The sequence below is a fragment of the Phaenicophaeus curvirostris genome, chromosome 26 (assembly GCF_032191515.1).
Source record: "Phaenicophaeus curvirostris isolate KB17595 chromosome 26, BPBGC_Pcur_1.0, whole genome shotgun sequence".
Lineage (NCBI taxonomy): Eukaryota > Metazoa > Chordata > Aves > Cuculiformes > Cuculidae > Phaenicophaeus > Phaenicophaeus curvirostris.
Window position 1 is genome coordinate 5,489,916 of NC_091417.1, and position 11,593 is coordinate 5,501,508.

General features: G+C 51.9%; 2 protein-coding genes across 2 annotated transcripts; both read left to right on the forward strand.

The window, feature by feature from the left end:
• Positions 1–2,660: 2,660 nt before the first annotated feature.
• On the forward strand, positions 2,661–3,522 carry LOC138731308 (feather beta keratin-like). Its single transcript, XM_069877160.1, has 2 exons — positions 2,661–2,792; positions 3,180–3,522. The coding sequence occupies exons 1-2, from the start codon at positions 2,661–2,663 to the stop codon at positions 3,513–3,515; spliced, it is 468 nt and encodes a 155-aa protein (XP_069733261.1). The 3' UTR covers positions 3,516–3,522.
• A 1,540-nt stretch (positions 3,523–5,062) lies between these two features.
• On the forward strand, positions 5,063–8,756 carry LOC138730991 (feather keratin 1-like). Its single transcript, XM_069876679.1, has 3 exons — positions 5,063–5,092; positions 7,794–7,946; positions 8,340–8,756. The coding sequence occupies exons 1-3, from the start codon at positions 5,063–5,065 to the stop codon at positions 8,673–8,675; spliced, it is 519 nt and encodes a 172-aa protein (XP_069732780.1). The 3' UTR covers positions 8,676–8,756.
• The last annotated feature ends 2,837 nt before the right edge of the window (positions 8,757–11,593 follow it).

Consider the following 11,593-nt stretch of genomic DNA (forward strand, 5'->3'; position numbering starts at 1 on the left):
AGAGAAGATGGTGAGAGGAGTGAATGAGAGCGAGGAAAACTACCTGCTTTTATACTGCTCCATCACCACCCCAGGCCCACACTCACTGCATGCAGGCAGCAATTTTCCAGAAGAGTCACCTCCAAAAAAAAACCAGCCTCCCTAATGACACATGTTGGGTTTTGGTGTCCATCGATGACTGCCTTTAATTCCACATTCCTGAGATGATCAGTAGGACATGGAGGTGCCCTTGCCAGAGGGGAATTCAGCCCCATGTGGGACATGGTACTGCAGACAACACTTGCTCCTGGCTTGGCCTCACCCCAAAAGGCTGACACAAGGCAAATCCAAAAGGAGAGTGCGATTCACCATGGGGAGGGAGAGTCTCTCCCAGGAATCTTGCCTCCTGAAGGTGCTGTGTTGCCCTCCTGGGATGAGTCCCAGTTCCCTCCATGTCTGCAGGGCAGGCAAGTGCATCACCTCCTTGGTATAATCTGAGAGATGCTTTCTACTCTGGGTCCTTCTTTTTGCATCCACTTTCTGGGCATTTCCAGGCACAGGACAATGCAGGGTCCTGGCATCCTCACTTGTCGGGAAATGCAGGAAGATTCCTTCTGTCTCCAGTGGTGCTGGTTTCTTTTCCATGCTGGACAGGCGTTTTGTGTATGGCAAGGGAGGTGGGCTCAACCCTTAGTGCCTGGGAGAAGATGGTCCTGCATGGGACCTGAAGTTGAGTCTCAGATGGCAACAAGTGTTCTGCATCCCTTACTTTCCCTGCATCGAGCATTTATGATTGCTCCTCACTGCAACCCAATGTCTTTCACCAGGGAGAGGAGGCCTGTGTGTCCATTCCGTCCCAACCTCTACGTCCCTGTCTGTTTCCCTGAGTGTTGTGCTGACCCTTCTTGCTCTTGGACCATGAAGTGCCTCAGGTGGTGCCAGCTTTTCTGAGCTCTGTTGCACTGCACATCTGCCTGCATGGCATCCAACCTCCCAGCTGCCTGAGGAGGCTGAGGTCAGTGTACCTGGAGCCCAGGGGCTGTGCTCTGCTATTCGCATCCCTTCTCTCCTCAGGACTTGAGCTACAGTGGTTCTCAGGTGTGGCAGCCATGGCTGCCCCTCATTCCAGCCTTGCCACCCTGTTCTTTTTAGGGTCAGCTTTACATCTCCGTCTTTTGCCCGTGACATAATCGCATGATCCTTGAGGCTGGAAGGGAGCTCTGGAGATCATCGATTGCCACCCTCCTGCCCAAAGCAGTCAGACTTGTGAGAATGCTGAGGGTGAATTCCTGTCTGGCACGGAATACTCACAAGGAAGGAGAATCCATAATTGTCTGGGGAACGGCCAATGGTGCTTGGCCACCTTTCCACATAAAATGGCTTTGCTCCTGTTCTTGTGGGATTTCCCACGTTTCAGTATGTGCCAATTACCTCCTGTCCCTTCAGTGGCTAGGACCCCTCCTCATTGCTAAGAACATGTTCCAGGGCCTTCTCCCCTCCAGGGTGAACAACCCCACCTCTTGGAGCCCCTCCTGCATCAGGGTCTACAGTCCCTTTATGGGCTCTATGATCCTCTGCTGGACTCGTTCCAGTTTGGTCGTACCCATCTCATAGTGGGGAGCTGTGAATTGGACAGATATATGTGGTGTCAGCAGTGCAGGGGGAAGAAGAGGGATCATCATCCACAAACTGATAACAGAGAACTTCCTAATGCAGCCCACAAAGCTGTTGGACTCTATGTCCTCAGGGGTGAAGGACTGTCTCATGGTGTCCACCAGCACTCATATCCACTACTACAAAGCTCTTTGTCAGCCCATCAGCCCCAGCCTGGAGTCGGGGCAGGAGGTTCTTCCTCCTCCAAAGCAGGACTTTGCATAAGGCATTGAAAAACTCTCGGCCTGAATGTGGAGCCCTGCAATGCACCAGGAGTCATTGCCTGCTACCTGGACCTCATGCCACCCATCACAACCCTGAGAGACATGGAGCCATTACAATCTTGAATCCCTGCCGTGCCCTCTTCCCAAGCCTCTGTTTCCCTAGCTGGTCTGCGAGGAGTCTCACAGTAGATAGAGTGAAAAGCCTTGTCCAGATGAGGTAACGACATTTGCTGCACCTCCTAAAGAAACGGAGCCAGGCACACCATGAAAGAAGACCATGAGGTTGGTCAGGCCTGCTTTCCCCTCCGTAAATCCATCCAGTCCTTTCATCTTGAGAAATGGCTACCAGGACGATTTACTCCATCACCTTCCTTGAAAACATCTCGAGGACTCAAGGATCGTTTGCTTCCCCCTCTTGCTCAGATGCTCTCAATGACTGTGGGCACTTTCAAAGGGAGTTGACAGTGACCATGTAGTGACGACAACCAACTCCCTCGGGTGCTTGGCATCAGGTTCCCTGCACTCATATGGACCTCTTGCTGCAAAGGTATTTTCAAACAATCACACTTCATTGCCGCAAAGCCAACATTTTCTTCATGCACGGGACCCCACCAACATGAAGGAGGAATCTTCTGCCCACACTGACGTGATTCAGAGTGGAAAATTCTTGGGACTCTCATCCCGGCACATGAAAGGAGACTGCATTGCAGACCAAGCATCTCAGAAAACAGGACATGAAATGACAGCATTGACGGACACCAAACCACAACCTGTGGAAACCAGGGAGGCTGTTTTGTTTTGGAGATGACTCTGCAGGAAAATTACTGCCTGCGTGCAGTGAGTGTGGGCCTGGGGCGGTGCAGGAGCAGTATAAAAGCAGGTCCTTCTCCTCACTCTCTCATCCACTCCTCTCACCTCCATCTCCTTGGGAACAAGGTGAGTTTTAAGGCCTGTCATCTCTTTCTGCTCTTCCTTCTCTTCCTCCACTGGATTTCTAAAGACATTCCTGCCCCATTCGTCCTGTACCTTGGTTGGGGCTCTTTCTCATTGGAAAGGGAGGGTTCAGAAGGTGTGGGATGGAGAGGGCTTCTTTCTGGGCTGAGGTGTCTCCTGAGCTGTTGGTGATTTTTCATCTGCCTGGGCTTGGTCCTTGTTGTTAGAGCTCTTTTGACTGGAACGGGATGTGAAACCACTGGGACTCCTGGCAAAACCAAAAGCTCCCTTCTCCAGCTTGTTTTTTATCTATTTCATAGCATCTGCCAGTGGCTGCTCCTCACCAATTTCCCCTGCTCACTGCTTTGTTTCTCCCTTTCCTCTCTCCAGGTGCAGCTCCAGCCCCAAGCCATGTCCTGCTACAACCCGTGCCTGCCCTGCCAGCCCTGTGGCCCGACCCCACTGGCCAACAGCTGCAACGAGCCCTGTAACCAGCAGTGCCAGGACTCCAGGGTCTTCATCCAGCCCTCCCCAGTGGTGGTGACCCTGCCCGGACCCATCCTCACCTCCTTCCCACAGAACACCGCCGTGGGATCCTCCACCTCCGCTGCTGTTGGCAGCATCCTCAGTGAAGCGGGAGTGCCCATCAACTCCGGGGGCTTTGGCCTCTCCGGCTTGTCTGGCTTTGGTGGCCGCTACTGTGGCACCAGGTGCCTCCCCTGCTAAAGCTGCTGCCTGCCAGAGGTCTCTGCTCGTGTCGGCAGCATTTCCCTCCTTTGACTCATTAAAGTTCTCATGCATCCCAGCCTGTGCTTCTGTCTCATCCTTTCCCCTGCAGGTGCTCTCCCAGGGCAACCAGGGAAGATGATATCACTCAGGGATGGTTCTGGGAGAAGGTTGTTGGGGATGGCTTTGTCAGTGATTGTCAACACAAGTTCATGTATAATATGCCTCATCTTACATGTAGTGATCCTCTCATTCCTGAAATTGTCTTCCTTTTTCAGTTGGGATTGTATTTCCTCATGTCCTTCAGTGAACACCATTCACTTCATTGTGCACAGTTTTTGTTTTCCCTCTGAAAACGCAACATAGTAAAAGAAGTTGTTGAGGAGGGAATGTTGGATTGAGAGGACACAGGTACTGCCCTCCCAGGAGAGACTGGAGAACCTATCCTGACCATAGCATTGCACAAGGGAGGAACCCAGGGCAGTGGCTGCCTTGGCCTAGAACCACGTTTTCATTGAATCATGGAGTGAGGTGGATTACAAGAGACTTCCAAAGATCCTCCATTCCAACTCTCTTGCCCCATGAAAGGAGAGCTCTCACTGGATCATGATATAGAAAGTTCCATCACACATGCCCATGAACATTTACATAGATGGGCAATCCTGTCATTGTCCATGGAAAAATTTCCAGTGTGTGACCACCTTCATCATAAATGTCTACCTTTTGTGGTCTAAAATCGTTGATTCCTGTATCCTTGCTATGGGCCTTGGTATAAAGTCCCTCCCAGTCTTTCTTACCAGCTCTGTCCAGACTCCAATGAGGTCTCTCCTGAGCTTTCCTTTCTCTAGGCTGAAAGATGCATACTTTGTAGGATGGATGATTCAGCCGTCCTTCTCTAGGGCCGTTCTAAGAGACCCAAGTATTTCTTGTACTAGGACTGGAAAAAGAGCTCCAGGGGAGTCTCTCGAAGGTACACTGTAAGTAGAGAATTGCCTCTCTTGACCTAAGGTCCAAGTATGGACCCTGTAAAAGCATCTCTAATGATGGTTTTCCTCTTCAACCCTGACATGTTGACTGTATGTCTTTCAATGCCGCCAAGGGTACCCGTCACTTAAAGGAGAGTGAAGCAACCATGTACTCTCAGAATCTCTGACCATCAAGCCCAGCTTCTTCTCTGGAGTTGCTGTTGAAGCTTCTGGGCTGTGACAAGTCCACCTCTCTGTTCATTGTGCATTACCCTCTGTGGATGCAAGGGATGGGCACGCACCTGGAGGCGACACTAGCAGGACGGCCTTCCTAGATCTATCCAAGGTCTATCCCATGTCACAGAATGTCACATTCAGCAATGAACTGTGGGTGGTCTTTCCAAAGTAGCCGCTCTTTGGAGACTGGCTTGGCATGGCTCTGCTGATGTGACGGGGAGGGGAATTGCTTTGCACCTCTTGGATTTTTGTTCCTTCCCTTCCCTGGCGAAATCTCCACACAAACATATTTTTCAGTCTTGCCCTTGAGCTTGTCCCGCCACCACACTGGGATACAGGGTAAAGATGACACAGGATGATGAGTTCTGCATGCTGGTAAATTGACCATAGGTTTTGGGAGGCAGAGAGAGACTCAGGGCAGGAGAGGCAGCAGGTGCAGGCTGAGTGTCTGCAAGGGCTGACCAGGAGATCTCCAGAGCAGTGTGGAGACCAACAGCAATGGCTGTCAAGAGCCTTACAGTTCATGAAGGAGAGCTGCTGACCTGCTGCAGGACCCAGCTGGGCAGGAGAACATGTGTCCATTCTGAGCCCTCAATGGCAGCAAGCTTGGGAGGAGCCAGTCCTGTCTCCCCACACATCCTTCAACCTCTGAAGAGCAGCAGCCCAAAAGCAGGACTGGAGAAAGGTGCTTTTGCAGGAACCCCACCCAAAGAGCTGCGACTGCCACCTCTGCTCCTGGATAGCAAGAGCTGTGCAAGATGAGAAGAGTATAGACAGGAGATCAATGGGAATGAAGATCCCACTGTACTCAGCATTTTCCTGGCAGCATTGACAACACAGTGCAAATTCTGTAATGCAATAACTGTCTTCACCAAGTGGAGGAAGATGACAGGCTGGGGGCCAAGAAAGGGAGGGGTCTTGAGCACTTGACTGCAGAGGAGTAGCTGAAGATTGCTGAGCTTTGAGAAGACGATGTTTTACTGAGAAACTGAAAATCATCTCGTGAGTAGCTGTGGTCACTGAAAACCATTGAATCATTCCATCCAGCTCAGAAACACAGAGAAATCAGAAAGAAAAGCATCACCAGCCTGAAGGAAGGATATGTACACTCAAAGCAAGCATGTGTTCATGGTCACTGCACAGCTGTGGCCAACAACCACCTCCCAGAACAACCACAAGCAACACCTCCCTCCTTGGACATGTCGGCAGAAAATCTGCAGAGAAAAAGAGGAAACAGAAGTACCAGATGGAATGCATCAGAATTTTAATGACTCAGAGTGGTAGGTAAATGAGTTCCCCTTGAGTGGCAAACCCAGTGCAGGGAGAACCAGGGGAAGAAGGTAGACTTCACCTCATGGCTATGGGGCAGTGATGCCACCAGGTGTCCATCTACATACCCACCAGACGGAGCAGGGCCAGAAGGTCCCCTCTAGGCTGGCTTGGTGGGTGTCACATCCCAGGGGACACAAGAGAAAAAGGACATGGGAGGGAAAGAAGAGAGTGACAGAGGGGAAAGGCAGGCATGGGTTGTGCTTTGGGAGAGCCAAGGCTGGCCCCGTCCTGACCAGCTGACCTGGCCAGCTTCGTGGCCTTGCTTGTTGATGTGCCTGGCACCAGGGTTTTAGGAGACGCACCAAATATGATTGATCTCATCGAAACAAGGCATTAGATGCTGTTTGCTCTGACAGTCCTTACAGGTGAATTAGAGGCTCAGAAAGAGGGCAGTGCAGGTATTAACATCTGGCATGGCTGCTGGTCTCCCAGGATTTGATGTGTAATTTGCACCTGGACGCCACTCTGTCATAGAGACAAGAGTTTTGAGTGGGTCAGCAGCTGTTTCACTGCCATATAGACGACCTCCAGGATGGGAGGTATTGCACCCTCAACAAGTCTGCAGATACCGTGCAGTTGTAGGGGCAGCAGAGGATCACTGTGGCAGAGACACTTTGTGTTGTAAAGGAAGAGCCTCCTGCAGCAGGAATGACTGGGAACTGAACTGTGCTGCATTCTTAGAGTCCTTGAACCTCCTTGGAATTGATCAGTCAGCAGGGGCATAATCAACCCAGGGAAAGGCTTGACCGGTGAAAGGGAATGGACGCACAGACCTCATCTTCCTGGCCAAAGAGACCAGAGTGTGTTGAGGAGCAATCCTGAATGATCTGTGCAGGGAAAGAAAAGAGAGCAGGAAACATCTCCATCTCCAAGTTGCATGTCTTCTCCTGCATTAAGGCTTTAACATGCCCCCTTCCCATGGCCCAGAGGATTCCTCTACCTGGGGTAAAACGTGACAACTTTGGCTGGGTAAGGAACCTTCCCAGACCTCCCAAGGAGCAAGGGCTGCCAGGACCCTGCAGTGCCACATGCCTGAGGATGCTCAGGGAGGGGATGAGCTCAGAAGGGTCCTGGCTACAAACCCAGCCCTCAGACCACATCAAGGAGGTGATGAACTTCCCTGCCCTGCGGACACAGAGGCAGATGAGAGGCAATCCAGCAGGGAAAGAAAATGCCTTCAGTAGGCAAGATTCCTGGGACAGACTCTGCCCACCCATGGTGAGTCGTCCTCTCATTTTGGGTTGTTTGTCAGTCATCCTTTTGGTATGAGGTCAAGCCAGCAGTACGTGCTGACCACAGCCCCGTGTGTTGCACAGGGCTGAACTCCCCTCAAGCCAGGGCAGCTCCATGTCTGCCCCAGGAAATCCATCCTCAAGCACTGGGCTGTGCCCAAGTACGCAGCTCCTGGCAGACCTACAGCCACTGCCCTCAGCTTGACCTTGGGGCACAGGAGCCTTGGGGCACCCAGGAGAGGCCTCGGTGGGAAGAAATGCTCACTCTCCTGCAACGGGGGCTGGAAACAACCTCTCCAAATTCCCCCAACACCCATGTCCAATGTCCTTACAGGACTCCTCCAGCCCCTTGGGGCACATCTTCTGCCTGTGCTGATGTGTTCCTGAATGGGACGTCCTTGGCCTCTCATTTCAGTACTTGAAAGGACCCTCCGTGACCTAGTGGTCATCTCAGCAACGAGGAAATGAAATGGTAGCGTTGATGGACACAAAACCACAACCTGTGCCATCAGGGAGGCTGTTTTGTTTTGGAGGTGACTCTGCAGGAAAATTACTGCCTGCGTGCAGTGAGTGTGGGCCTGGGGCGGTGCAGGAGCAGTATAAAAGCAGGCCCTTCTCCTCACTCTCTCATCCACTCCTCTCATCTCCTTCTCCTTGGAAACAAGGTGAGTTTTAAGCCCTGTCTCCTCCATCTTTACTTCCGCTTCCTCCTGTTCCTCCACTGGATTTCTAAACACATTCCTGCCCCTTTCATCCTGTGCTTGGGTTTGGGGCTGTCTCTCATGGGAGAGGGACAGGGCAGAAGGTGTGGGATGGAGAGGGGTCGTTGCTGGGCTGAGGTGTCTCTGGAGCTGTGGGTACATTGGGATCTGCCTGGGCTTGGTCTTTGTTGTCAGGGCTCTTTTGAGCAGAGAGGGATGTGAAGCCAGTGGGACTCCTGACACAACTTCCAGCTTTATTCTCCAGCTCGTCTTTTGTCTCCCTCATGGCTGAGAGACAGACTGCTCCTCATCCATTTCCCCTGCTCACTGCTCTGTTTCTCCCTGCCCTCTCTCCAGGTGCAGCTCCGGCCCCAAGCCATGTCCTGCTACAACCCGTGCCTGCCCTGCCAGCCCTGTGGACCGACCCCGCTGGCCAACAGCTGCAATGAGCCCTGTAACCTGCAGTGCCAGGACTCCAGGGTTGTCATCCAGCCCTCTCCCGTGGTGGTGACCCTGCCTGGACCCATCCTCAGCTCCTTCCCACAGAACACCGCCGTGGGATCCTCCACCTCCGCTGCTGTTGGCAGCATCCTCAGTGAAGCGGGAGTGCCCATCAACTCTGGGGGCTTTGGTCTCTCTGGCTTGTCTGGCTTTGGTGGCCGCTACTGTGGCACCAGGTGCCTCCCCTGCTAAAGCTGCTGCCTGCACTGAGGTCTCCACTTGCATCGGCCTCGTTTCCCTCCTTTGACTCATTAAAGTTCTGATGCATCCCAACCTGTGCTTCTGTCTCATCCTTTCCCCTGGAGGTTCTCCCAGAATGTCCAGGGAAGGAGATGTCACTCAGGGATTTTCTGGGGCCGAGGGGTGGGGGTTGTTTGGGACAATTTTTGTCAGTGATTTCAAAACACGCATGTGTAGATTCTGCAGAGCCATGAAGCTTCATTGGGCACAGGTTTTGTTTTCCCTCAGGAAACACAATATGGTTAGTCATCAGGAGGGAAAGTGGTATTGAAAGGACACAGACTCTGCCTTCCTAGGAGAGGCTGGAGAAACCATCCTGACCACAGCATTGTCTGATGGAGAAACACAGGGCAGTGGCTGCCTTAGCATTGAACCACATTGTCATAGAATCACAGAGGGGGGTGGATTGCCAGACTTTTGAAGATGTTCTGTTACACTCTCTGGCCCTGGGCAGAAATAGCTGTCACTGGATCATGTTGCTCAAAGTTCAATCACACCTGACCCTGAACACATCCAAAGATCCCATCATTCTCCAGAACACCTTTTCCAGTGTCAGACGCACTTCAGCATCATAAATATCTTCTTTATGTCCAATCTACATCTACCTTACTGTGGTCTACAACTGTTACTCCTGGTCCCATTGCTACAGGCCTTGATAAAAAGTCTCCCACAGCTTCTTATGAGCTCTGTCCAGGCTGCAATGAGGTCTCCCCTGAGCCTTCCTTTCTCCAGGCTGAATGACCCCAGTTCCCATTTCACACTTTGTAGGAGGGATGATTCAATCTCTCCTTTCCTGGACTTGCTCTTACAGGTCCAAGTCTTTCTTGTGCTGGGGACAGGATATAGGTCCCCTGTGGAGCCTATGGAGAGCAGTCTGGAAGCAGAGCACTACCTCTCTTGGCCCGCTGGCCACAGTATTTTGATGTAGTCCAGTTTACAATTGGCTTTCTGGTCTGGAATTGCACATTGCTGGCTCATCTCAAATTTCTCATTCACCAGTGTCTCCAAGGCTGTCTCTGCTGGGCTGCTCTCCTTCAGTTCATTGTCCATTTTGCATTGATATTGGGTACTGCTCCAACCCAGGTGCCCACCCTTGCACTTGGCCTTGTTGAAGTTGCTGAGTTTCACATGGGGCCACCCTCAGCCTGGTGTCATGCACAGACTTGCTGAGGGTGCACTCAATCCAACTATATCTGGCACCGAAAGCCTCGAGGAGAGCATTTAGCACTGCTGTCCTCAGGGATTTGATGGATTGACTGTAAATGTTTGAATGCTGCCGAAGTGTCCTTGGGGCACCATCACTTGCAGGTGAGCAAGGCAACTATGACTCCAGCACATCCCTTGGCCATCAGGCCCAGATTTTCTGATCTTCTGCCCAGACAGGTCATTTTGGCCTCCATGCCCGTGCTGCTGAAGGGGTAGCGCAGTTACTGCTGATGTTGGTTGAGGAGCGTGGATTATGGAAAGCCCTGGGAAGGCAGCAGACCCACAGGTTCCTGGAAAGGTGGTAAGAACAGGGAGGAAAAGAATTGAAAAGAGGGAGATAAATACCTCTTTCCCTGGATTGTTCCTGTGCTGGATGAGGAGACATGAGCAGAAAATTTCCCCTTAGGAGACCAGCAGAGGCAGTGGGGAGCCAGGCTGCACCAGAGGGATCTGTCTTCACAGCAGCCTGTGTGGGACTGTGGCTAAAACAGTGCAGGTGGCATGCCAAAGCTTTAGCTCTTGCTGTACGGGGCTTGCACAGCATCAAGGCCATCTCTCATTCTCATTCTGCATTCCCTAAAGAGGAGGCAAGGGATGGGAAAGCACCTGGGAGCAAACACAAACAGGACAGGTGACCTGAATTGACCCAAGGGCAATTCTATGTCATAGAACATCATTCTTAACAATGAACAGTTGATGGTCTTTCAAACTGGCCACTCTTTGGAGATCGCATCTCGATCTGCTTTTGCAAGGTGGTGGGTGATTGCCTTTGCGCCTCCTGTTTCTTTCTCTTTTGTCCCCTTCCTTCACACACTGCCCTGCTCTCCACACACAGTTGTTTCACTCTCTTGCTCTTCCAATTCTCCCTTGACCTTATAGGGATCACTGGTAAAAGCACTGCACAGGCCAAAAGGCAGTGTGTGTCCTCTTGGTATTGCTCCTTCCCTGTCTGCATCCAGAGCTTCCAGGGAAAGGTTCTGGGCAGGCAGGGACGCAGGGAGAAACTCAGGGCAGGAAAAGCAGCAGGTGCAGGCTGAGTGTCTCCAAAGCCTGGCCAGGAGCTCTCCAGAGCAGTGTGGTGACCAGCAGCAAATGCTGCCAAGAGCCTTGAAGATCACAAAGGAGAGCTGCTGACCTGCTGCAGAACCCAGCTGGGTGAGATTAGGCGTGTCCAATCCAAGCTCCTACCAGCAGCTGTCTTGGGAGCAGCCAGCCCTGTCTCCCCACACATCCTTCAGCCCCTGAAGAGTAGCAGCCCAAAAGCAGGGCTGGAGAAAGGTGCTTTTGCAGGAACTCCATCCAAAGAGCTGTGACTGCCAGCTCTGCTCCTGGATACCAAGGGCTGTCATCAACAGCCTGTGCAAGATGAGAAGAGTATAGACAGGAGATCAATGGGAATGAAGGTGCTCAGCATTTTCCTGGCAGCACTGACAACACAGTGCAAATTCTGTAATGCAATAACTGTCTTCACCAAGTGGAGGAAGATGACAGGCTAGGGGCCAAGAAAGGGAGGGGTCTTGAGCACTTGACTGTGGAGGAGTGGCTGAAGATTGCTGAGCTTTGAGAAGACGATGTTTTACTGAGAGACTGAAAATCATCTCATGAGTAGCTGTGGTCACTGAAAAGCATTGAATCATCCAATCCAGCTCAGAAACACAGAGAAA

Coding starts and splice junctions, on each gene's coding strand:
- LOC138731308 (XM_069877160.1), top strand. CDS start 2,661: ATGACTCTGCAGGAAAATTACTGCCTGCGTGCAGTGAGTGTGGGCCTG. Junction 2,793..3,179: donor TCCATCTCCTTGGGAACAAG/GTGAGTTTTAAG, acceptor TCCTCTCTCCAG/GTGCAGCTCCAGCCCCAAGC.
- LOC138730991 (XM_069876679.1), top strand. CDS start 5,063: ATGACACAGGATGATGAGTTCTGCATGCTG. Junction 5,093..7,793: donor ATGATGAGTTCTGCATGCTG/GTAAATTGACCA, acceptor CTGTGCCATCAG/GGAGGCTGTTTTGTTTTGGA. Junction 7,947..8,339: donor TCCTTCTCCTTGGAAACAAG/GTGAGTTTTAAG, acceptor CCCTCTCTCCAG/GTGCAGCTCCGGCCCCAAGC.